We start from the raw sequence: 27,087 nt of genomic DNA, 5'->3' as shown, positions 1-27,087 counted from the left end.
GTCCCAGGCTGTTGAGAGCCGAAGGCCCCCCACCCCCACCCCACCCCCCCCCCCCCCCCCCCCCCCCGCAAACTTTCAGCTGCCAGCAAACTTCCAGCTGCCAGCTGATGATTGGCTCACAGCGGCCCCAGCAAACTTCTAGCTGCCAGCTGAATGGCTGGGTCTGTGGGTGGAGCCAAAAAAGTCCCCCAATGAGCAGCTCCATGGTCTGAAAGGGGGGGGGGGACAGCCCAATGAGCATCATGGCAGAGGAGCCAATCAGCTGGCAGCTAGAAGTTTGCTGGGCCGCTGTGAGCCAATCATCCCCAGGCAACGGGAGTCCTTGGGGCCATGCCATGGCTCCGCCCATGCAACCCAGCCAATCAGCCTCAAGAGCAGGAGGAGTGGGAGGGTTGAGAGGTTTGTGGGAAGCTAGTGGTGGCAGTTGGGCTCTGAGGGAATTCCTGAAGAGCTGGTGTGGTATGGTGTGTGTTCTAAAAATAAAGTTCATTTCTGCTTGGAAAAAAAAAAGTCCCCCAGTGAGCAGCTCCGTGGTCTGAAAGGGCAGGAAACAGCCCAGTGAGCATCACTGCAGAGGAGCCAATCAGCTGGCAGCTAGAAGTTTGCTGGGCGCTGTGAGCCAATCATCAGCTGGCAGCTGGAAGTTTGCTGGGGCCCCTTTGAATGTGGATCTCAACATCAGGCCTTACACAGATCCCCAGAACTGCTGCTCTATTTCAAGGAGTGTTCATACCACATAGTCAAAGGCATGGTGATAGAGGACCAAAAACTGAGGCTCATAGAGAGTCTGAGAAGGAATACAGGAGAGCAACTGTCTCCCTCTCTGTCCCTCGCCTGAAAGGCCCTGAACAGCCAACTCAGGAGCATATGCACAAGACACCTGAGGGAAAAGCTGCACTGGGCCCTCATGAACCATGCCAGACTGACACAGCTGTTCACTGTGTGTTCCTACCTTGTGGGACAGATGTAGGCTGAAGACATAGTGACAAGGAGCAGTGAGAGTGTGTGCTGGTACTATCTGGGAACTAGCCAATTAGATCTGATCAGATCATTGCCCTGCACTGTACTCTTAGTGGCCATGAGATCCCATATAGCTGCCATTGTTCAAATGTGCTGCTCAGAGCAGAAGGTACACCTGCCAAATGTCAAAGCCAGTTTTTATCCCATGTGAAAGGACCAAGAAAACTACTCACATGTCTTCATGGTAGAGCTGGCCCTGGGGTTATAGTAGGGTCTTGTATTTTTCTGTTTCATTCATCTGTTCATTTTCTTTTCAATTAAAGCATTTAATGAATAGTCAGAGTTAGAAGAGGTTTTCCCCTGTGCTTGTTGATCAGAATGATAACAACAGAGTGATGTTAATTCTTATCAGAATGATAAGAATTGATGGGAGAATACTTGGAGTGTTACTAGTTGTGCCCAGTTAGTAATGGACTGTGACATGTCCATGCATTGTCTTTAGATGGCTGCCATATGACAGGCCACCTGATGGGATGTTCTAGAAGTACATAAGGGAACTTCTTAGTTTTAAAATTTAAAAATTAGCATATACTTGCTGGTTGCTTCTCTTGTTGGCATGGAGTTGAATCAGAGCCACATGTAGGTGTGGAGCCATGTGGTGGAGCCACATGTAGGACTGAATGCTCTCAGTCTCTGCCAGGTTCCTGGCTGCCTGGATGATTAAGACTCCCCATGCTCCCAAAGCGTGTCATTGGCATTGTTGACCCCAGTCTCCAGAGATGGATGAGGAAAGGAAAAGGGTCTTGTCTGAGAACTGTGTTGCTGGGAGAGAGCACAGCAATTAGTCCAACTTTGCCACTTTTCTGCTGAAGAAACTGAGACCCACAGAAGTTGTTATTTATCCCAGGTCAGAGAGCTAGGCAGTCACTAAGGAAGTTACTTGCAGAGGCGAGGAAGAGATTCACTATCCAGGAGACTTGCTACAAAGTTCCATTCTGATTTTTCTGGACTCTCTGACAGATGGGTTTGGAAAACTGTCACCAGGGAATGGTCACCCAGACAAAGGAACAAGAAAGGTTAGCACTATTTTCTTAAATAAGTGCTGGGAGTGATATCAAAGGGATATCTCTGAAGCACAGTTAAAATGTCTTTAGTGGGTAAGGGTGCAATAAACTTTTCTTCAGAAATAAAGTCAAGATGGGTTGGGAAGAACCTGGGTTAATTGACTTGTGTTTAAGAATGAGTAAGAATGTAGCAAAAGGGAAAATGCCCTTTGGCCTGCACATAAAGAAGATGTGGTAATTAGGGCAAGAAGTTTGGCTCTATTGCATTTGTATATTGTGTAACATGATTTCATGTTACCAGGTGCTATAAGAGAAGATCTCAATTTGCAGGATCCTAGTTTAATGAGTATATTATTAGGAAAAAGAAAATGTTTTATTAAATATACTCCAAAAGAGGCTAGATACACAGTAGTAATGTTTTTAATGCTCTTGGCATAAGTATAATGTGTTAAATTTAGAGATTAAGAAATTATCAGATATTCTCACTTCCTGGATTTGAACAACAGGCAAGTCACTAACCTCTCAGGATTGAGTTTCCCCATGTGTTAAGAAGAGTTATTGATGTGTACTTGAAACATTGGTTGATGTAAGTCATAGGAAGACCATATAAAACTCTTAAAGAATAATAGACTTATTTCTTCCTAGTACCCAAGTTTATTTCCTGAGTGTATATCACAATATTAGTCGAAAGTAGGACCCTAAAAGCTAGGACCTTATTAGAGAGTTAATATCTCTCTCTCTCTCTCTCTCTCTCTCTCTCTCTCTCTCTCTCTCTCTCTCTCTCACACACACACACACACACACACACACACACAGACATCACAAACCCTAGGCTTCTAAGGCCATCAATGTGCAACAGAATCCAAAGCCTCACTTGTGAATAATACTTTGAGGAAAGTATCGTAAGTTAACACTTTTTTAAAAATAAGAATTATAATTACATATGTGTATTTTTAAAGTTCACCTTAAAAATAAGTTTATACTTTTCTTTATTTCTGATTCTGTGTGGAACATTGCCTTTGCAACCATTATATCAGGAATTTAGAGCAACAAATTCAAATATGAGCTCCAAGGAGGTTGTTTATGTCTTAGATTCTTTATTGTCAAAATCAAACAAAGACATAGAAGGCTGTGATCACCACAACATTTTTACACTTAGACCAATAAAAATATCATTTTACAAAAACTATTTCATCAAAAATTGTTGATAGTTACAATGTTTCATTATTTGGGAGTGATAATTAGCTAAATGAACTATGAACTAAAGTATTGCAAAACTGAACAGATCTGATAGCTATCTATGCAAAACCACTTTGCGTTTTTATTACAATGGGAGGAGCCATGCTTTTTCTTGTGTGCAGAAAAATTGAACTGCAAATTCTTAACATGTGTTCAAAACCATTCCTTACTATGATAGCAAAGAATGAGGGTTTGGCAGAACTAATGCTTGCTCTGTGTTTTCTTCACATAAATTACGGTAACATTGTGTTGCTAGTGGTGAAATTAATTCATACCTTATGGAGCGGCCCTAAACAGTGATGTAAAAATAATCTTTAGAGCCTTCTGTGCTACTGAACACAGCTCCCCCAGCTGCTGCAAAAAAGTTGGCAATTCAAGTAGCACAACACTAGAAAGGAAGTTTCCTTCCAAACAAGGTAGAAGCCAAAATGTTTAGATGTGTCAGAGACATGGAATTCCATCCAGCAAAACTGCTCGGGGGAAGTTTTGCCACATGGAAACACCACACTGCTTATATTGTCACTTCTACAGAACAACAGTGGGGATATCCTGAGAAAATAGGATATGATGAGCCATTGCCCAAATTACAGAACCCCAGGCCTGTCTCACCTAACCTGGAGAAGCAGCTTTAAGCAAACAGTGTGGCCACTCTTTCAGGAGATGCCCTTGGAACACTCACTGTAGCCAGAATAGGTCCTGGGTTCTAATGGGTGGATAATGCCTAAGATGGAGGTCTCCCACTACATGGAAGACCCTGCAATTAGGGAGAATACTTGAGCCTTAGGGATACGGGATCTGTGCTCTTTGGGGAGATGAGCTGAGAACCATCAGAGTTCCTGAAGACCAGATCACTTAGGAGCAGTATGCTCTGGGAGGAGCCAGCATTAGGCTGGCCCTGGTCGGGGAGCGCAGTGTTGTTAGGTCCAGATGGAGAGAAGGTGTTCCAACAAGAGGGAATAGCTTGTCCCTCTCCTTTTTCCCTCCTACTGTATCAGTCACTGTCACTGTCAGTGTGTCATCACACTGAATTGCAGTTATTGGCTTCTGTATTCTTGTCCCCTACTCTGTAAGCAGCTGAAGGTGTGATGTCTGTGGTTTATTTAAGTAACCAAAGCATCAGACACGTGAATGCTTCTAGACCCTTCAGACTGCTGAGGACAGTCCATTTGTAAAGCTTAAGAAAAACTGTTTGAATTCCTGCGCTGTATACATCAGGAAACCCTGTGTCCTTCCAGGACCTCTAAGAATTACCTGGTGCCAGTGGTGTCCTAACCCTCACTCTCCATCTCCCACATCTTCCATTTTCCATGTCAGAGAGCAGTAAAGGGATTAGGTCTAAGCTAATAAAACATTAAAACCACTTGATGGGCTGGGGTTGTGGCTCAGTGGTATAGAGTGCTTTCCTAACCTATGTTCAGTTCTTAGAACTAGGTTCAATTCTCAGCACTGCATATAAATAAATTAATTAAATAAATGTCTATCAACAACTAAAAAATGTATATATATATATATATATATGTGTGTGTGTGTGTGTGTGTGTGTGTGTGTGTGTATGCATAAGTACATATACATATATAGAGAGAGAAATTTTATATAAAATTGGACCTCTCCCTCTGCCGCCCACACAGCTTATGTCACCTTTATGCAAAGCAGTCAGAGCTTTCTTCCTTGGCTGTAGCTCAGCAAGGCCAGAGAAGGGCTATGAACTATGTCAAGGTGGTCTGCTTGAGAAAAACTGGTTGGGGTTGATAAGCTCCTCAGATCTGGCTTTCGAAAGTGTCTTCCCCACCACAGTTGACTGAATGTTCACACCCAGACCTGGAAAGTGGCATGTATTTCGTGGATGCTACTTCAGCAAGTGTCTCAATATGCAGCAGAGTGCAGAGGATAGTGTGGGGCCACTAGGCACAGGGGATGTACTCAGCATGTGCTGAGTTCCTGGTTAATCTGACTTGTCCAGAATGCAGGATGTCTTTTGAAAGGAAGGGGAAATGAACCTGGAAAAGGAGGTTGGAATCAAATTGTCAAAGATATTGAAAGCCAAGGTAAAAGTTGGGATTTTATTTGGCAAGTAATTACCTCAACTAGGGGATGTCACAGAACAGCTACAGGAGGCATGGATAGGGTCCCACTGAGAGTTGGGGACCCCAGAGCAGAGAAGGACTGGTCTGTGAGGGAGAAAATGGTGTCATTGTGCAGATATCTGGTCACTGATACTTGGGTCAACATGGTGATGCTGGAAAAAATTCGGGAGTGAAAGACGTGGGCAGAATACAAGAGAAGGGGTTAAAGGTGATCAACGTTTTAAGCCTGGGTAAGGGAGAGGGCAAGAATGGTAACAATGCAGTAGGAATTATTTGCTTGGGGGAAAATATATTGTCATCAATTTTTTTGTTGATATTGTTGGTTTGTGTTTTGGGTTTTTTTGTTGTTGTTGTGTTTTCTTGGTACTGAGGGTTGAACCCAGTGGTGCTTTACCACTGAGTTAGATTTCCAGCCCTTTTGATATTTTTAGGGTTAGGGTTAGGGGATGAGTACATCCCCTGCTAAATTGCTGAGGCAATCCTCAAACTTGTGATCCTCCTGTCTCAGCCCCCTGAGTCACTGGGATTACAGGTGTGCACCACTGTGCCCCGCTTGACATCGGTTTTAAACATCCCTTTTTCCATTCAGCAAATACAGTTGAGTGCTTCCTAGAGGTCAGACCCTGATGATAGAGGACATAAGACAAATACAGCCCTGGCCTCACAGGGCTTACATTCTAGGGTGGACAAAGACAGGACATCGTGTTAACTGACAAAACAGACTACGGAAAAGCCTTCCAGGAAATGAAGAGGCCACTGTGAGAATGTGAAGCAGGGTTGTGTGTAGAGAGATTTCTTACCAAAAAGGCTGTCTGAGACACAGGGGCTTTGAACTGTAGCTGTAGAATGAGGAAGAAAAAGTGCAGAACTGGCATGGGGGAGAGAACACTGAAGATGGAGATCAGGTCATAGTGTCCTTGTGTAGTGTGACAGCTGAAATCAAGGGCAGAAAAGAGCCACCCCTGAGAACCTGCAGGAAGCCAGGAGCAGAAACTATTGCTTGGGGAAAAGGGGAGGGGAAGAGAGATGAGTGAAGATAGTGTGGGAACACTAGGCACAGAAAACTTTAGAAAGAAATCTGGGGAGGGCAGAGAGCTCAGGGACCTAGAGGAGAGGGGTAGAATGGCCCTGCCACATGGGACTTAAGACACCATGCACAAGACAACATGGGAAATAAAAGACTCTCTGACTGAATGACTGACTCTCTCTCTCTCTCTCTCTCTCTCTCTCTCTCTCTCTCTCTCTCTCTCTCTTTCCCCCATCAAGATAGCTTCTGTAGGTGATTTTCAGAGCTGCTACTCGAGGGAGGTCAAGCCAGGCACTAGAGGTGGTCATTAAAAATGAAGACCACACAGACTCTGCCTGTGGGAGCTTTTATTGGCTTTGGAAGAAGGAGTACAGGGGTTAATAACAAAGGTGGAGGAGTAAAGTAGAAAGAAAGTCATCGGCCCATCCCCACTCACACACTGTGACAAGTCATTCCTTAAGCCTCAGCTTCCTCGCCTGCAACAATGGAGGTGACAGCCTTTGTTGCAGACAGCTGGAAGAAGATAGCTGATGTGAGAGACACAGAGCACAAGGTGTAGGTGCAGAAATGGCAGTGGTAGTGGCTATGCTGGTGGCCATGCCACGTGTAATTTCCAGGCCCCCAGCAAACTGTCACAGAGAGGCAGCACAAGGCAGCAGAGTGCTTTGGTTTATTCAAGCCCTGGCTCTGTGGTCACCAGCAAACCTTCCAGGTCCTCTGAGTCCCTCCCCACCATACCTGTGGTACCCCAGGTGTCCTAAATAAGGCACACGGGGATTGAGCAGTAGCCTATAGGAGGGGCCAACTCCAGGTACCATCCAAGAGATGCTCAGAGACATCAACAGACTCTCAACATGAATTTCACCTTCTAAAATTTCAACCAAGAGAAATGAGCCACATCATGCTTGCTGAAGCATGATGCTCAGAACTGCGCACCTGTCTGGACAGCAATGGGCCTTTTCTGTGCCAGTTGTGATACTCCATTCTTGCCCAGTTTTGAGGGGTCAAGGGTCAGGAAGACACTTACTGAGCTGTACTGCACCCTGACCTTTTCTCCTTGATAGAAGATAAATCTTTTCTCCTGAAAGTCAGACTCCATCTGTGACCCAGTTAGGATCTCCTCTAGGCACTTTCTGCATGCCATCAATTGGCAGAGGATATTTACCTCTATTTTTCTTTCTAGCATGATGATAGTGACATAGGTTGTCCCTGAGGAACATAAAACAATCAGCCCTGACTCATGTCCCCCAGTAACTCTGGTGCACACAAAAAGATGAGGACTGAGTGAGCCCTGTGGATCCTCTTAAGCCTTCCAGGCTTTGGAACTCCTGACAGAGACAGGATGATCCAGGACATCTAAAATGAGTCCAGACTGATCACCAGCATTCCCCAAGGGGGTCCCCCAAAATCGCCTGCAAGCAGAGGGTTTGACAAGTGCCCAGAGAAAGAAATTATACAGGGCTCTTCCTTAACAAAATCATGGATCATTATCACACCCTGAAGTTCTCTCCACCTGTAACAACTTCCCCTCACCTCATCCTCAGAAGTCACTCTGAAATTCAGGGTCTCTGACCACCCAGTCACTTAACCCAAAAGGCTTCCTCCACCTGGAATGCCTATCCACAGGTTTCCCATAGCTGGCCATCAGCGCTCTGCCTGAACTTCACCTTGGCAGCATTCCTGACTCCATTCCCAATGGTTTTTCCTTGCTTATTTGTGTATCCAGCACTGCCATAATGGAACATGAGCCATCTGTTGGTCATGTTGGCTGCTGGGTCAGCATCCCTGCAGCAGTGCTATGGGGATGCCACCGTGTATTCAAGGTCATCTGAGACCACACCCTGAGTTAACCCACCCTGCAGTTCATAAGAAATGTTATTAACTCCTAAACTGTCACCCAGAGCTGTGGCTTTATCTAACCTATGTGTGTGTGGCACTACTGACATGTGCCTCATGCCAGGGGTGGCCAACAGAGAAGGAGGTAGGAATGAGTATGAGGTAGGAGATGGTTGAGGCTGAAGATAGAGGAATGTGAAGGGAAGGAGAGTGAGCAAGTGTGAGGCTGTGTGAAGGCACTGGGCACATCACATCTGTACCACTCTACAGGTGGTGGCACAAGTGAGGAGCTGAGACTCACCCAGTAAATGCTGATGGGTCTGGAATTTTAACCTAAGTCTCTGACTCTAAACCCCATGTGCTTTTACATGGGCTTAAATAAATGAGGACAGAGAATGTTTTAGGCTCTCAGGAATTATCTGAATGAGGAAAGGGGGCTTCAGGTTGAAGGTTCACCTAGGGGACTACTGGCACTAAGTTTGCAGACTAGTGTGGAGGACCCAAGTATCCATCCAAGAGACATAACTTGATTTCCTAGACCTTGACAGAGCCATAAAGTTCTATGCTGACGGTAGTTCTATGTTGAGTATTTGCTCAACATCAGCCACTTGTCCCTCCTCTTCATCGTTGATAGGTGTAATGTAACAGGTTGTAACTGAGGCCAAGTGAGGTTTGTGTTCATAGCAAAATGGGATTCAGCCTAGATATGATACCAAAGTTCATATTAAGCTAGTGCTGACTGCTGTACACCTGGGGCTACACCCAGCAGGAGAGGAGAGCCCACTCCACTCCCATGCCATACCCAGCTCATGGCAATTCCTGGGAGGCTCTCAAACCCCTCTGGGCCCTAGAACTCCCATTCCTATACCCAGGCAGCCTCACCCTCACTCTTGGCCTTCCTGCCTCCTGCTCAGTCCTCATGGCCCAATTCAGAGGACATCTATTCTGGGAAGCATTTCCTGAACCCCCTTGCCTCACTGGGCAGCAAACCACCCCCTCTGTCGCTCTGTGAAGGCAGCTTAGTCCTGACACTTTTCCCAGGGGGAAGTGTTAGACAAGTCATCCCATTATTTATTTCTGCAGTTGCTTCAGAGACTGATTAACACAGCAGCTTATTCTCCAACCTCCTGGGTCCATTTTCAAGTCTCAGTGCTATCCCTGTGCCTTCTACTCACTCCAAGTCTGTCCCCTGCTCTCTGTCACTTACCCCACGCATGGCACATGTCTTCTGTCACCGTCTGTTTGTTAAGTCTCCATCACTGATCTTGAGCTCCTGCAGGCCAGGTATTTATGACTGTTGAGTGTATGAGTGAATGAATGTTGCCAGGATTCCATGAGAAAATAGATTGGAAGGTCCTTTGTGATAACTTTTACTGTCATTACTTCTGTTACTGTGGCGGTGATGATGTGAGGATCCCTTTCTTCCTGAACTTTGACTACTCAAACTCAAGAAGTAAGTAGGTTTTGACAGAGTCTTTCACTACTTCGGGGTCTTCAGACTCTTCCTACTCCTTTGTATCCAGGTGCACAGGCTCTGCTAATGGGTCCTTTACGCTGCAGACCCTGACAACAGAAGAGTTCCTCCCCTGAAGGAGAAGCAGGTTTCCCTTTGCAGCAGTCATGGTGGTGGCCGACTCTACATTTCAGTTCTGTGCATTGAAGCCTTTTCATAGAAAAGGGTGTTCTGATGGGATCAGATTCCAAGCAAAGGCCCTTTGGAAGTTTCCCAAGCTCCAGAGCTCCCATGCCAGGCAGTTCTTAGTATTCCTTGTGGTCCTGGAAAGCAGCAGTTCCTTGAAGAATCTGCCACAAAACACAATTCTGCCAGCTAACTCCACTGGGAAAGTCATGGCCTTGTACTGTCAGGGGCACATAGAAAAAATCGTTCCACAGGTAGATGGTGTGGTGTCTCTACTCATAAATACAAAATCCAGGATCATGATCATTCCTAATGGCACTTGAGGAATTGATAGTTGTTTTTTGGGTTCTTTTTTTTTCCTGGGTATTTTATTGTTGTTGTTTTGTTTTGTTTTTTTGTTTGGGTCCTGGGGATTAAACCCAGGGGTGCTTTACAACTGAACTACATCCCCAGCCCTTTTAACTTTTTTGAGGCAGGGGCTTGCTAAATTATCTAGGGTTTCACTAAATTTCTGAGACTGGCTTTGGACTTGTAATCCTCCTGTCTCAGCCTCCTAAACTGCTGGGATTACAAGTATGTGCCACCATGCCCAGCTTGATAATTGTTTTTGACAAAGTTATATTAACCATTTTAAACAATCAAAGTTGCTTTCTCTTCCACCAAGAATGCCTCTGTAAAAGCATTCATCTCTAGCTGGAAAAAAAAATGAAGTTATTTTTGTGCTTAAAACCCAACACTAGCCAGGCACAGTAGTGCAAGTCTGTAATCCCAGCAGCTTGGGAGGCTGAGGCAGGAGGATGGCGAGTTCAAAACCAGCTTCAGCAACAGTGAGGCACTAAGCAAGTCAGTGAGAACCTGTCTCTAAATAAAATACAAAATTGGATTGGGGATGTGCCTTAATAATTGAGTGCTCCTGAGCTCAATCCCTGGTATCAAAAAAAAAAAAAAAAAAGACTGTAGGAAGCTTTTCCACAGTACACTGCTTTGAGGAAGTCCTATGCTTATTTCAAGGTAGAATCTCTTGATGGGGCCCTTTTTGTTTTTTGATTCTTGGCTCCTACCCTTATCTACCCTAATCAAATCTATATAAGTAATCTAACCATCAGCCTTCTTGTTTTTGGACCTCTGTGGAGGAAAACTGAATTTCCTTTTTCAGTCTCTGTCTTTAGCAAGTTCTTTTTTGGGAAACATACTTCATCCTTCCCCAGAGCTTCTGTTTGGGGTGAATGCATGGCTTTGCATGTTTCTCTTCTCAACTATTAGCCCACTTTAAAGAGAGAAGACGTCTGAGGGAAGCAGTCTAGATTAATGGGCTAGTAACCTAGTCTTTGGAGTAAGACAAGTCTGGGTTTGAGTCCACATTCCACCACAGAGTGGCAGTGGACAAGTCGCCTAATTTATCAGAGCCTCAGTTTCCTTATCTGCCATGTAGAACTATTGGTAGTTGAACATTGTGGGGTGTGCAGTGCTTTTGTACATAACACAAAAGAGAGGTTCAATAAAAAGGTATTGCTATCGTTGGCTCTAAAGGATCCCCAGTTCCACCACTGAACCAGTAGAGAACCCGTTCTGAACATCTGGGGGTGGGCTTACTGGCCCGCTGCAGAAGAAACCTCACGCACAAGCCCCTGAACAAAGACAGGGGCGCAGCCACAGTCTCCAGCAGAATAGGCCACTTACTTTTATTATGTGAGTATATCAGTGACATGCATCACTCAAGGCAATAAGGTTCCAAGAGCATCCATTTTACAACCACAGTTTAGCAGAAGCACTCCAAGTGTCATAGGGAATAGTTCCCAAATTGTCCAGGCATGCTTTCATGGGAAGAGTGTGGAGCACCAGTCCCCTCCAGGCCTTGTTCAACACACTATACCAAACTCAGGCCTGCATCCTGGTGCTATCTATGTGGAATAGGCCTGGGTTTGGTATTAGTGCATTGAACAAGGCCCTGAGGAAACTAGTGCTCCAAACTTCCCACAGGATATATAAGATGCCTGAGAAGGTCCTACTGGGCTAAGGTGCAGGGGGTCAGACCAGGAGAAGCCTGTCACCACTTTCTACCACCAGACTATATAGTAAGTCACCTGGCTCCCCTGGCTACCCAGCTTGACATACTCAGTGCTAAGAATAAGCCAGACTGTGCACATCTAGAGGAGAACTTGAGTCCTGCTGTTAGGCCACCACAGCCACTATGGAAAGAGGACTAGTGATAGGCCAGAAGATGGTCCTGGGCATGGGAGTAAGTTCAGAGAAGGTGCAGTTCCAGTACCTTGGGAAGATAAGGCAGTTAAGAAATCAGACCTGCATGGATTTATGGAATCGTAGTAAAAACTGCCTAAGTGGCCGTGGGTGTCCCCTCTCCTAGGCTGATGATATCAGGCCAGGCTCTGAGCTACTCAGTCATGGCAGACACATACCTATGGGGGGCCACACCTGCACCAATCTTCTGGGAATCTTCAGGGTGGCCAGGGAAGTGCTGGAGACTATGTCTGCTCACTCAACCCTTTGGTGCTATGCCCCAAAGTGGTTGGGTTAACTGTAAAATGAAGAGAAAGTAACTTTGGGCCCAAGCTTCATTTCTGGCAACCTAAAAACCCAGATTAGTCTGTTTTCAGCTATGGCTTAAGCTTTGCAACATCCTTATTCCCCAAGACTCAAGAATCCCAAGCCCTTCAAAACTGACCTCACTCTGCAAAGATAGGTCTACCTTCTGTGCCAGCAGGCTTTTATAGAATTGACGTGGCCAGAATTCTAGAGCCATCTTAGTCTGCAGGCCACTCAGTCCCTCTTTCCTGTGTTTATTTGCAAAGCACATTGTGTACATCAAAGAAGAGGTTCCTGCTTGGTGGTTTACCAACTTACTGAGCAAGAGAAGCAATAGGGAGATACAGACATTCCTGGGGAAGTTTCCTTGTGGCATGAGGAACTCATCCCTTTATTTCCTCTAACATTTCACAGTGCCCCTGCCCTGTAATCTCTTAGTCCCCTTTTCTTATTAGGAACAATGCTATAGTGGTCATTAGCTCATACAGAAGATCTGTGGCCTGGCTCCTATGGTATCTCAGAGGGTTATGTAACAAGGCATGACTTTTTTATGATCCCATAACCAATAATCTCTCACATCTGGACGGACCATCACTTTCAGAGTGTGTTCACATTCACTGAGGTGTTGTTTTAGGCAAGCTGGCAGAGTGTGATTGATCCAGACTTGTTTTATCTGTGGACAATAAAGCCATGCTCCATCATGGGCCGCTGTGTGGCTTGGACACTGGGCCTTGTCAGTGAGGCTGGCGCTGAAGGCAAACAAAGCACCTGCCAAGGGTTACTGTACAGAATGTCACACATGGAGTCCCCACCAAAGCTTTCATCAAAGTCAACCTGATTATTTTCCACTGCATTTTCCTGAAAGGATGTTATGATTTTCTAGATGTTTGGTGGCTGGTGATAAATCAGGCTTTTATGATGTCATGTGAAAGGCCACCTCTCGGACTTCCTCCTGCTGCAAGCTGGAGGATAAAAGTGGGACGTGTTGGTAGGGTGCAGGGGACACAGCTTCACTTAACCCTTTCCTCACTTGTCCTGGGACCTGGGTGAAGCTGTATGTCAGCTCGGGTCATGGAAGAAGGTGAGCCAGGCCCCTTCACCTTCCGTTCACATGAACATAGCCAGGACATGTGGAAACCGAGCTACTTTCTCAGAGTTAAACAGACTTCCTCAGCTGAGAGGCTTTGGCATCAAATCAAGATCCCAAATGTGAAAGTGTGTTCCATGGAACAATATAAGAGGTCCTCAGTTATTTCACAGAAGTAATCTTTTAAAAGAATCCCTGTAGTTGTGTTTAGGGTTTTCTTTTTATTTTGTTATATTTTTTGCAGTACTAGGGATTGAACTTGGGGTGCTCTGTCTCAGAGCTACATCCCCAGCCCTTTTTATTTATTTATTTATTTTTATTTTGAGACAGGGTCTTATTAGGTTGCTGAAGCTGGTCTTAAACTTGAAGTCCTCCTGCCTCAGCCTTCCCAGGATCAGATTATAGATGTGCACCATCATACCTGGCTAATAATCCTGTTTTATAATCTTAGAAGTAAGAGTTTTTCTTGAAAAAGAGATAATGTGATGATAATAATAATGCTGGTGTGGTTGTGCTAAAATGTCACACTCATACCTTGTACATTCCTACTTTGCTTATAGCATTATACACTCATACAGTGCCTTTGAGAGAAAAGAGAGAGGGAATCCTCTTTCCCTTACTCCCACATGTAGTCTATACATATATCTTTTGCTGTACCTCTAGAAAAGGTCCAGAGTTCACCCACATCTTTCCATAACCAAATTCCCCCCAGCAGTCCTCTGATCCAGCCACCACCATCTAGGGTCTCTTATCTAGCCTCCTTTCCTGTCCTGCCCCCTCTAGTCCAGGTGCAGCATCTGTAGCCATCTTTGAAAACTTCCATCAGAGCATTTGCCGCCTATGTTCAAACTCTCCAGTGACCCAGAGGAAGCCCAGACTCCATGCTTTTGGTGCCAGGATGTAAAGATCAGTTTTAAAGAAAAGCAGATTCTTCCTCTGTAGATGAGTGGAACTTCACACACACATACACACACACACACACACACACACACACACACACAGCATGGTTTAAAAAAAAAAGAAAAAGAATTAAACTCAAGTTTCAGTGCTGTATCTCATCCTCTTGAGAGCTGGTAAGGAAGGAGGAGGAGGTTTCTCAGCCAGGCAGGGGAACTCAGAGTTCCAACTTCATTCCAGCTGGGAGGAAGTGAAGGTGTGTCAGCATCCAGTAGCCCTCAGAAGCTGACTGTGTCCTTATCTGGCCAGAAAAAAAGACAGCTCTTCCACCACATACCACTGTGGGTGCCAGAGCAGCACATGCAGGTCCTTAGTCCCTGGTCCTCCAGAGCAGCTGGGTATCATTCTGATTGTCCACTGCAATAATGCAGATTTAATTCCTACAGGAGTGACCAGGTATTTAGTGGCTGCGTGCCCAAACACATCAAAAACTAACAGAATTTTTTAGGACAGAGAAGGATCATGTATTAGAGTGGGCCATGAGGACAAAATAATATATACATACCCAGTGTGGTGGCACATGTCTTCAGGAGGCTGAAGCAGAAGGATTGAAAGTTCAGCCAGCCTCAGCAACTTAGTGAGACCCTTGGTAATTTACCAAGACCCTGTCTCAAAATAAAATATAAAAAGGGCTGGGGATGTGGCTCAGTAGTTAGGCATCCCTAGGATCAATCCCCATTTCAAAAAAAAAAAAAAAAAAAGATTATATACTTACAGCTGGAAGTAAATCCCATACTTTTTGAAAATCAAATTGGGCAAGATGTGGTGGAGCTGAAGTAGGAGGATCACAAGTTCAAGGCTATCCTGGGCAACTTAGCAAGACCCTATCTCAATTTTTAAAATAAAAAGGGCTGGGGAGGTAGCTCAATGGTAGAGCTGTTGGCTAGCATGAACAAGGCCTTGGGTTCAATCCCCAGCACCACACATACACATGCACACATACACACAAAATCACATTTCTCAGAAACTCAAACATCTCTCTATATCCAACTGAGTCAACCAGCTTTTTAACTGTGGTCCACAGGCTACAAATACTCTAAGTTGATAATAGGGTATGACTCAAAGGATAAAGTCTTGTGACAACAAGGTCTCTGCAAAGAAAGGCATGGGCCCTATAACAGGGACTAACCAGGCCCCCATGTTCTGTCTTTTTGTCTCTATCCAACCTCAAATGGGCTCCTCTCCCTCACTCAGAGGTGCAGACATGGCCACTGGGGCTCTGCTCCCTCAAGGACTTCCTACCTGGGATGTCTCCTAAGAGACCTCCTTATCCAAATCTCCATGTGACAGTCTTCTTCTCATCATTCAGATCTCTGAGCAGAGATTCTACCTGTGTAGGATGTCTTCCCCACCCGATCAGTGTTGCCCTTCAGCTCTCCACAAGTTCCCTCCTCTCACTCATGTCTCTCTTCCCTCCTTTGCCATCTCTCCCCAGTGGAACATAAGCATCGTGACAGCCAAGGCCTTGTCTTGTCCACAGGTGCTTCCCCAGTGCCTGAAGCAGTCAGTGTCTGATGACAATCAAGAGTTGTGAAATGTGTGCAATAATTGCAGAAAAGCAGAATACAACATTCTCTATACTCTGGTTATGACTATTCAGAAAATGATCTAAAAAGAAAACTGAGACTGGGGATGTAGCTTAGAGCTGTTGCCTAGCATGTGCAAGGCCCTTGGTTCAATCAATCCCCAACACACACACACACACACACACACACACACACACACACACACAGTTGGAGTGCAGGATAGAAGTAGCATATGACTGTCAAAGAAAAACCAAAGGATGACCCACCTAAAAAATTTATGTCTTCATCCATGATGTCACTGCATGAAAACAAGTTTTTCCTATATTTCAGTAATTAAAGGAGTAAGCTAGCCTTAACAGAAAACCTGTGTAGGATGAATTAGAAATGTAGCTCAGTGGGGGAGAGCACTTGCTCGAGGCACTGGGTTCCATCCCCAGCACCTCAAAAAAGAGGGTGAGGGAGGAACGTCAAGAAGCGGTGCTAACCATTTTTCATTTGTAATCTTGAATTTTCACCAAAATGCTACAGGGTAATCAGTGTTTCCCCCAACTTATAGATTTAAAACCCAAAGTGCAGAGACGTTAGGAAACACCTAATAGATGAGCCATGATGTGAATCCAAGTCTCTCTGGTGATGTCTCTGTGTTGTTGGTGATGACTAAGGTATTTTTATTGAGATGCAATTTGCATACAGTGAAATGTATGTATGCCGTTTGATTAATTCTGACAAATGCATGTACTTTGTAACTGACACTCCTATCCATATAAAGAACATTCCATTACCCCCAAAGTCTCTTCCCACACCTTCCTAGCCTACACTCTCCCCTGTGCCACTGATATGATTCCTATCTCCATAGATGAATTTGACTATTCCAGATCATATAATGAATCCCATGACTCATGCTCTTCTGTATTGGCTCCTTCAGCCAGCATTGGGGTGTGCAGACAGTCTCATATACTGGCACAGTATTATCTAGAGACCGCTTTGCCACTCAAATTAACAAAACATAAAGTTTATAGTTTACACTGTCTTCTACAGAAGGTTTTGTCCTTTGAGTATGGTTAACTGCTGGTCTAAGAATCAGAAACCCTGCCTTCATAGTCCAAAACCCCACCACTAGACAACTTCATGACATTAATTAATTGGTTTGGATTAAATATCTCCACAAATGCAGTTTCTTTTTATGAAGACATAAAACAAAGAGTGCTAGGTAACCATGTATAGGTCCCAGGCAGGCAGTTCAAGCTCACCGATCGCCAGGATAATAGGAAGCAAGCTGAAGATAAATGACATCATGGGAAACATATGCATCCATCTTACTGCTCATCTTTTCTCTATGTCTCTCTAGAAGCTTGCTAACAGATGTCAAAGTAATGGTCTTAACTTTTCCTCAAAAAGTCCCCAGAAATAAACAGCCAAAAAGCAAGAATTTCAATGATGTCAGTTGCTTTATTAGCCCTAGAAGTGAAGAAGTTACTGAGGGAATGTGACTATTCAAAGGACCCTGTTGTGTCATTTCTGTTTGAAGAAAAGGAGGGAGGAACAGGTTGGTGGGTGGATAAATTATTGAAGCAAGAATTCTCCAGTTGGCAGACCTTAGTATAATTATATAAACTGAGAAAATCCCCAAAGGAAAAAATGTCCTATCTATATTGTAGAGAAATTCATGTTGTTTACAATGTGCTTTAGTACTAATGTACAAAACAGGGGAGGAGGTATTTTCTAAGAAGTTGGGTAGATTTTCTAACAAATGAGAAGGAAACAAGCTTAAGGAACATTCCCTTTGTCTTGTGCAATTCGGGATGCCCTGTGGCCTAAGCCTCCCTTCCTGGATGAGAAGGTGCAGGCTAAAGATAAGCTGGATGAATCTGGCTTTTAGTTCCAAGACACTTTGTCAGAACTTTCATCTCTAGGAAAGAGGTACCTGAAACAGATACAAGATCTCCTGAGTTGCATCTTGAATGTAATTGTTTTCAGGTTTAATTAACTGAAGTCTCTAAAGTGCTTTGAGGGCAGAAAGTACTAAGTGGCAAAAGAAAAGCAGCCTTCCTCTTATGTCCAGAATGCCACTTGCCAATTATGTCACAACAGTCCCTAATCGGTCCACTTAAAAGTGCTTTATCTCCTTTCCTCTGGGTTTGTGCCACCTCCTACCAGCATGGTAAATCTTTACACCCTAGATCCAGTTATTAACAGTAACCAGTAATTTCCTAGGAAGATGGTGCTGACTTTGAAGCCTGGAATGCTGAGGTCACTAACAATCTTATCTCCCTTTCATTAAATGGTCCCTGCATTACAACTGTGAGTCAGCCACCACCCCCATCAGCTGGTCTGAACGAAGTTCAGTGAAGGAATCCAGAGAGGGCTCTAGTTACAGAAATTCAACTCGCTTTCCCCAGGCTGATGCCACTGTAAGCACCAGGATCAAGAAGTCAAGTTAACAAAAAAGTTAATTCTGCTGTTGAACTTATAGATGTAGAACAAAGACACATAGTATCACATAAACATGTATGATGCAAGTCGACTTCCCAAAATCTCATGTGCTTATTGTCTAAAGTAACCTATTAGACACCTACCTATGAGTAGGCGGCTTCCCAAAAGCTTAAAGGGACAGCTTCTGAGAAATGCTTTCTTCTGCTCAGCTGCAAGCAGGAATCCCCACTACCATCATCCTACAGGGATGGACAGGGTAGATGGAGCTTTCTAGGGTGTCCCCACCTCTCTGCCCCAAAGGCTGGGCGCCAGCTGGTGTCTATGAGGAAATCTCTAGGCTGCTGTCTGAAGGAGAGAGGCTATAAGTCACTTGGCATGAATGGGGAGGGGAATATATTCCATTGCACAGAGGAGAGTGAACTGCTGCTCATGTCTCAAGCCTGTCAGCCTGAAAAGGATTTCTCTAGAATATTTTTTAAAACTATTTTAAAAGGAAACTAATAGGCCTAACTTCTGTGTTTCCCCTAAATATAGTGACCCCTCATTATCCCTGGTGGAATGGTTCTATGACCACCTCTACCAATACCAAAATCCACAGCTGCTCAAGCTCCCTATATAAAATGGCCTATAATTTACACACATCCTTCTGTATATATTCAGTCATCCCTAGGTGACTTATAATACCTAATATTATCTAAATGCTCTATCAAAAGTTGTTATACTGTATTGCTTAGGAAACAGAAAAGGGCTGTCTACATTTTGCCCATCTACATTTCTTTTTATGCTAATATATTTTTAAATACAAATGAAAAGATGCATCCATATATAAGCTGCACTACTAGTGCTATTAATTAAGTTCTCCTTTTATGAAATGAATACCTTTTTTTTAACCACACCTGTGCTGTATTGACAGGTAGACACCTAATGAAGACAGTGTCCTCGTTTGCCTTCCAGGAAAGGTCTGCCGCTTCACTAGCTAGATCTTTTCATGAGTTGTCCGGGGCATACATGTAGATGGATGTGTTTTTCTCTTTGTTTAGTGACTCTGAATAGCTTCTGATCCCAAATGACAAATTCAACCAGCTGAGAATAAGTAACCCCTTCCTTCAAAAAAGGGGCTTGGGATCTTAAAGATATCTCCAGGCACCATCCTCCAGCATGTCTGACTCATTTTTAAGGGGGCTTAGGTAAACCCCCCAATGGAGGTGACAGTGAGAGTACCTAGCCAATGGTGGTTTTAGTCCAAGACACTTGTGCAGGAGCTGCCCCCAGCCATGACCATACAGCAGCCTCTTTGCAGTGGCTGAGGACAGGCCTCTGTGCAGGGCCTGCCTGCCGGGCTCTAGCTCCACTCTCAGTGCACGGTGGGCTCACTGGAGCCAGTGCTGACTGACTCGATTTCCCTGAGGCTGACTGAGCATTGTTGGAGTTCTGACGGCCCTCTGTCAGCCCCTGCTGATGGACAGTCCCCCTGAGTCCTGCTTCCTGAGCAGACAGAGATGGCCTGCTGTTTTCTTCTTGTCTCTTATCACCCCTTGTCATTAAAGGAGAGGCCTGGCTTCAACTTCAATTTGTGCTGATATACAGCAGTCAAGAGGAGAGGGGAAATGTTCATTACCGGTCTTAACACCGCCTTTGCCTTTCATAGGGCTGTGAGATTCACTCTCCTTGGGAAGGATTAAAGGGGAAGGATTAAACCGAGGGATACAGAGCTGAATTTGCACCCAGTAAGAAAGTACAGTGCAGACGTCATTTTTCACTCCCCCCCCCCCTGCTCTCTGCTGCCTGTCTTGAATCTTGACTAGGATATGCTGTGCCATGTGACTTCAAAGCTTTTTCCTGGGGTTTTGTTGTTTTGGATTGTTTTTAATGGTTTTGGCTTTTCCAAAAGAAGCATTACCTCCAAGAGCAAAACTTTCTTACTCACTGTACATTAGCATAAAGTTAGATCTAGAGCCTACATTGGCATTCTTTTTTGTTAATTTTTTTTCTTAGTTGTCAATGGACCTTTGTTTTACTCATTTATATGTGGTGCTGAGAATCAAACCCAGTGCCTCGCCAGCACTCTACCACTGCCCACAACCCCAGCCCCTCATTGGCATTCTTTTATTCCCTTAGAACCTGAGCTATTCCTCGTTTTGCTTTTCTAAGAAAAATAGGAGGAAAAAATGAATATATTTTTGTGCCACTAACAGCTCCATGTCTTAAATTCCTAAAGATGTTTAACCTTGGTTTCCATCAGCCTTGGTTTTCCTTAGTAACATCCTCTGTCTATACACCTTCTTCTTATTTATAGCACTCAAGAGTCAATTTCTTTCAATATGTACATTAGAAATTTAACAACATCCTGCCAAGAGAACTCACACTCTTAAAATTTCTCTCCACCTCAACAGATGTTCTCTGCAAACCTTACCAGCGGACCTATTGAGGAAATGTGGTATCCAACACGTAATTTTGACTAATAATAAATTTCCCCAAAACAAAGTCAGTGAAAAAGGGGAAAAAAAAAGAAATGAGACTGCTGGCTTAGAAACATTATCCTGCCAGGAGTGGTGGCACACACCTGCAATCCCAGTTATTCAGGAGGCTGAAGCAGGAGGATCGCCAAGTTTGAGGCTTAACCTCAGCAACTTAGTGAGACTCTTTTTCAAATTTTAATAAATAATAAATAAATAAAAAGGTCCGGGGATATAATTCAGTGATGAAGTGCCCCTGAGTTCAATCCCCAGTACCTCAAAAAGGCAAGAAAAGAATAAAGAAAATATATCCTCTGTGCTTCATAGGATACCTGTGCTATCTACATAATAGCATTGCCTACAGTGATTTTAGGTAGGGTGGTGGGAAACGGACTTAACGTGTAAAGAATGATGAAAATAAGATTAGGGGAAGGAAAAAAAGTAACCAGTGTAATTTAAAGGTGTGTTGTTATCTTGAGATGAGAAGGGATGACCCTAGATATTTGAGGAAAGGGACCTATAGTTAGGGGAGAAGATAATGGCAGTGTGGGCACTCCTTTTCTGGATTTTCCGTTAACTACTGTGGCCTCAGGAACTGGCTTAATGACTTTTCCAGGATTTGTTCTGGCACTTTATCAGTTCACTATGACAAGAACATGAGCCAGGAAAGCCTGAAAAATTGCTGCAGAAAACATGCCCTTCTGCCAGGCTGCTGTGTGCAGCTCTGACCATGGGTGCCGAGCCTTTCAGGGTCACACTGTAGCTAGAGGACAATTCCTAAAGGTCAAATGAATAAAAAACAGTCAAGGAGTCTGAGGGAAAGGAAGGGGTGTCTGGACAGAGGCATGTTTTTTTCCCTTTGCTCGTGTTGGCTGCTGTAAAATGCTCAGTTAAACCTAATTGAATTTGACAATAATAAATTACATATTGAAACTGTAGAGTTCACCTAAGGAATAGCAATGAAAACAGTGAAGACACCAGAAGCCAGAGTTCAGGAAATGTCATATTCACATAGAAATGCTTTAAATTTTTCTCAGAGCTTTGTTCATTCTCTCTCTCTGTCTTCCAGAAAAGCTCCAGACCACCCAATGCACAGAGTCCTTTCTGGAAACTATACATAAAATCATCACTTTAGTTCAGCTTTTGCCCCTGTTGTCATACTACACCTTTAAGCCTGTAATTAAAGAAGCAAATGAACTTTCCAAAAAAAAAAAAAAGAGCAAAATAGATAAACTCATCCCTCTCACTTGTCCTCGGGAGTTGGTCATGCCCTAGTGGAGGGGGTCTGTAAAAGTTCCAAAGTTTTAAGAACAGTTAAATGTAAAAGGAGCATCTAGCACTTGAATGCCTTGTAAAAATACAGTTTCTGCCACATGACTTCTCCACAGGCCAGGGGAAGCCAAGTTTAAAGAAATGTCTCCGTGTCTACCTCTCATCCAGAGCTTTGTGCACTCTACCACCTAGACCCTGTCACTGTGCCTGTACCCCAAACCTTGCAAAATGAGCCATGACTGAATCTTTACTATAGAAGATACCACAGGAAAAAAAAATTTCTTAAATTTCTTCAGGAACAGTTAAGTACAAAACAAGATAGGAAGTCCTTAATCTTTCTTTATAAGTTGGCTGGGGATCCAGGGGTGCAGCTCATTTGTCTAGCATGTGCAAGGCTCTGGGTTCCATCCTAGCTCTGGGATTAAAAAAGCTGATTGGGCATAAGCATATTGACTGGGCACAAGCAGATGTCAGCTTAGTGGTGCTGGCATGGAAGGCCACTGTTTTGTTCTGATGGGACCTCATCCTCTTCTTTCTCAAGGGTTCTTGGTCTAATTAGATTTCAGGGAGACAGAGCCTTGGCAGAAGGTTGAAGGGAGCAGCTAGCCTGCAGTGTAAGAGCAGTGCTCAAACTAAATTGGGAAGTTTAACTGGGCCCTTCTCTGGTTTCAATGAAATACTTTCACAGTGTATGGTAGCAATGTCTGTTTCTAAGCTTTTGAAAACCATTTTTCTTTTTCCTTAATTGTAGTTCCCTGGTTGTTTTTATATTATGAGCTACTTGTAGAAAAATACAGGAAACATAATTACAATACAAAGCTCCCTTTCCCAAGCCTACTGAGATCATTTGAAGCCAAACTGGGTTTTAGGGTTTTGCTAACTATAAGTTCACAGCCATGAATTGCATCCTATGCAGTGCTGGTTGATTTACAGCCAGTGTTATGTGATTAAACAATAAGCATGTTTCTCTGAGCTGTGTAGCTGCTATAGGATGGAGGGAGGGGAGGGACTGGCCCTGTTGGTTGCTTCACGACTGCACACTGCACAGCTTCCTCTGGGGAAAAAGAATGAATATCTTTGTGTGGCTCTTATAGTAAAAGAGAAGCACTGTATAAGTATATACATACACATTTATTTAGGGGAAGGAAAGAGAAATAAATTACTTGGTTTGTTTTTCCACTTACATTGGTAGCTCATGTAGCACTGTGTTAAATTGCTAATTACTAATTTTTGTATCCTACCTTTCCTGAGGAATCTGTATATAGGCCAGCAAGGGGAAAAAAAAAAAAAAACTTGTTAACACTCTCGGGAGGAAATGGGTACTTCAGTGTATTGTGAAATGCAAAGCCTTTGGGAGTTTGATTTATTCAAGCCTAAAACACAGTGATGGATGATTGGGAGTGAGATGGCTAAATGTCCTCTGCTAGAGCATGGTTTCAGACATGCTTCCATTGGAGATGGCTGAGCAGAGAAGGTGAGCACCCAGTGGGCAGTGCCAATAGGCCCCACCCCAGCATAAATCTAGAACAAAGTCCCCATGCCTGCCAAGTTCAGGGGAATCTGAAGCAAGTAAGCAGGAAAGGCTTCCAACTGCAGCTTGGTTATCTGTTACTTTCACTTGATGTAACTGGTTTTAGACAGTTTCGTTCTGTGTGCATCTTGAGTATTGCTCACCTTAAAAATTGCCTCTTTTCATATCACCTGCATGTTCTGCTGCCTATTTGAAGATTCATATATTCTGTATTATTTGATGAAAACATAAGAGTATGAAAGAGCTCAGTGTTCATCTCTTCTAAAAATGATGTAGCTCAGAGTCTTTGTTGTCTGATTTTTCCTTTCTTCCTTCATTCACCCTTCCTTTCCTTTCCTCCTTTCCTCCTTCTTGCACCTCATCTTGAAATTCTCTTCATAATCTTCAACTAAATCAGTCTTCAGAGACTTGTAATAAACAAATTGGTAAGAGAGGGCTGAAATGCAGGATTAATTTCTTCTCTACCCCTTTCCTTTTACCAGTCTTCTTTCCAAGGAAGACTCTTAAATGGGTGGAAATGAACTTCCCTTGTTCCCCTAGAACTCTCGATGAAATCCTGGCGTGCTTGTGTTTCCCTCTCTCTCTCTAAGGTAGAAGCTGAGCAGGCAGATCAGGAGCCACTGGCCTCCTATTAAAATATATTTTGATAAGGTCCTCTTGGTTGGGATGAGAAACTCTAGTATCAAGCACATGGCAGCCCCCGCCTCTTGTGTAGAGCTGAAGGTTCTTTGAAAAGTTAGCTAGATCTTCCACCGAGTTGTTTGGGAGCATTGGGAGAAAAGGGAAGCTAATGGAAAGGACCGCAGCTAAGGAAGCTTCAGGGCCTCGGAAAGCAATGTTTTCAGACTGCTGGTTGCAACTAGTTAGTGGGTATGAAATGCAGTGGATCGAGATCAGCATTTTCTAGGGAGTAGAATAAAACAGAATAGTAGAATAGTAGACCTAGTGCCCCTGGATGGTAAGGGTAAATATTGCTTCGTAAAACTTCAGTTTCGGTTTATAAACATGTGGGTGTGCTGCAGGCAACATGAGCTGTCTTTACTGTGGCCAGAAAATCCCGAGCTGCCGCCTGAGAAGAATTGCTCCAGGCTGCCGGCTGGGAATCGACACTCAACGGGTCCATTAAAGAGGAGCGCGCTGCTTTCTGCCGCCCAGAACCTGGTCCCCGGACCTTGCGCCTCTACACGAGGAGTCCCGCCCCCGCGTGGCTGGTGGCTTTGGGTGGAAAGAGAGCACCCGAGGTCGGGCGCTCCATGCCCGCGCCACCACCCAAGCCCAGCGTCCCAGAGGGGCGGGGAGGGGGCTCGGGATGATTTACTCCTCCTCTTGTCTGAAAAGTACAGTAATTCGAAACAGTTCTCACAGTAGCGTCCCTGACAACTTAATGTTTAAAAAAAAAAAAAAAAAGCTATTAAGAGTCGTTGGGGCGAAGGGGGTGGGCCGGAGGTGGCTGGAGCGAGCTGGGACTGATCGCTGTCAGGGACCTAGCTGGCTTGAGGGATTTACCGCACCCGAGAGCCGCAAAGGAAGGCGCCTGGAGGGGACCCTAAGAAGGGACAGGGGGAGCCTTGTGCGCCGGGAGGGAGCGCGCGGCCGACGGCAGTGCGAGACGATGGGTGTCCGCGCCTCGCGACCCACGCACGCCCGCTTTGTCCATCTCTTCCCCTAGGACTTTCTGCAAGGAGACTGCACCAAAGCGAAACAGAAGCTGAACTGGAAGCCTCGGGTCGCTTTTGATGTAAGTGTCGCCTTCATGGTGCAGAATCCTCCGAGTCGCCGGCTGCGGGGCAGGTCGGCCGGGGCTTGGGGCCGCAGCTCTGGGTGAGGCCCGCCCGGCGTCTGCGGTGCCCAGGGCGGGGAGGCGGGGAGGGCCGGGCTGGGGAGGAGGGAGGGCTGGGCCTGGCGGAGGCGGCCCGGGGCAGCGGGCGGGGTGCCCGAGGCCTCTCTGGGGCCGCCACCCGGGGTGAGGGTGTCACCCGGAGAGAGTGCCAGAAGCTCCTCCCTCACCGCCCACCCTGTGTCTCCCGTGGCAGGAGCTGGTGAGGGAGATGGTGCACGCCGACGTGGAGCTCATGAGGACCAACCCCAACGCCTGAGCGCGGCCTCAGAGCCCGGCGCCCTCCGACCTGTCGTCCCTCTTGGCGCCGGCTGGTGCGGGGTTACAGGCGGAGACACGCGCTGGGATGTACCCGGGAGGGGCAGGCAAATCCAGTCGGTACCCTGAGACCCTCGCCGCCACTGCCTTGTCCCCGCTGGCGGGAGCTAGGGCCGCCAGGTTTGTAGCAACCGGGACGTGACACTCCGGGATTTGGCCGCTTTGCTTTTGTCGAAGCCTCCTCTGAATGGTTTTGTGAAATCAAGATGTTTTAATCACATATTCACATATTTACTTGAAATTATGTCACTTAGACAACTTAAATTCTGGGGCCTTCAAATTGTTTTTTTCTTATTAAATATGATCTTTTTATGAACTAACATTAACAGAGTCACTATGTTTTTCCAAAGTTATAAAAAACAGTTATAAGGGCCCCAAACAAAAATGCCAAAACCCATGCCTTGGAATAAAATGTTTCCCCCAGGCTTTGCTCCCTTCAAGCCAGGGCTCCGAAGACCCTGTAGGCTTCCATCGAGTCCCCTCGATGCCTGAGACGTTCCTTTCCCTTCTTGGTAACAATGTTACTCTGGAAACTGATTTCCAGTAAAAGTGAGGCATTCACACCCTCTCTGGTCTCTGCTGACTATAATTAGAAACCACTGGGCTTCCACCATCTCAAAAGAAAGCTTGAGAAATGGGGTTACAAGAAGAAACTTGAAGGTAAGTAAATATTGTTGCAGCATTCCGTGCCCCTGGGTTACCCAGAGGTCTTCGCTCATTCCTTTCCTTGGGGTCTAGAATCTTTCACACAATGCTTATTTACAACCTCTTCTCATCAGTACTAGATCACTTTTTAAACTGAATTTTGGTTTATTCATTCAACCCACTTATATTGTGCCTAATATGTGTCAGACATTGTGCCACACACTTGAACTACGTCAGTGTTAATTAGAATTTATAATAAAGACATTTAAGGCCCAGCCTCAGATCACTGGATCCAGTTTCACTGAGTGCATCATTTAGGTGTCCTGGGTGTGACCACAGGCAAATGCTCCTGAACTATGTATGTACAGTGTACAGCTACAAGTAGGTTGACAGAAATATGTACAGAATACCTCCAGGCAGCAAGCAAAGAGTTGTGTACAGGTGTATACCCCCGCATGAAATACAGTAATTTGCCCTAGAACAAATTAGGTCAGGACTCTTCCCCCCTACACACTTCTCTTCCAAGCAAAATAATATAAAACTTTACAGCAAATGGAATTCCAGCCTTTGCACATGCGTGTGTGAGTATGCGTGAACTATTTCTGAATGTCTTCTCAGGCAGGTTTATGATC

General features: G+C 44.8%; 1 protein-coding gene and 1 pseudogene across 1 annotated transcript in view; both read left to right on the top strand.

Moving 5' to 3' along the window:
- LOC113189885 (aldo-keto reductase family 1 member B10-like) overlaps positions 1-25,023 on the top strand; it is an 86,210-nt pseudogene extending 61,187 nt beyond the window's left edge.
- The window catches only part of Gmds (GDP-mannose 4,6-dehydratase), a 632,956-nt gene extending 606,882 nt beyond the window's left edge, over positions 1-26,074 (top strand). The window contains exons 10-11 of the mRNA XM_026398920.2: positions 25,325-25,393; positions 25,689-26,074. Coding sequence (XP_026254705.1) covers positions 25,325-25,393; positions 25,689-25,751 — 132 coding nt within the window. The 3' untranslated portion in view covers positions 25,752-26,074. The remainder of the gene's footprint in view (positions 1-25,324; positions 25,394-25,688) is intronic.
- Positions 26,075-27,087: the final 1,013 nt, after the last annotated feature.

Source organism: Urocitellus parryii, chromosome 8, assembly GCF_045843805.1.
Source record: "Urocitellus parryii isolate mUroPar1 chromosome 8, mUroPar1.hap1, whole genome shotgun sequence".
Taxonomy (NCBI): Eukaryota; Metazoa; Chordata; class Mammalia; order Rodentia; family Sciuridae; genus Urocitellus; species Urocitellus parryii.
This window is presented reverse-complemented; position numbering and strand designations above follow the sequence as displayed.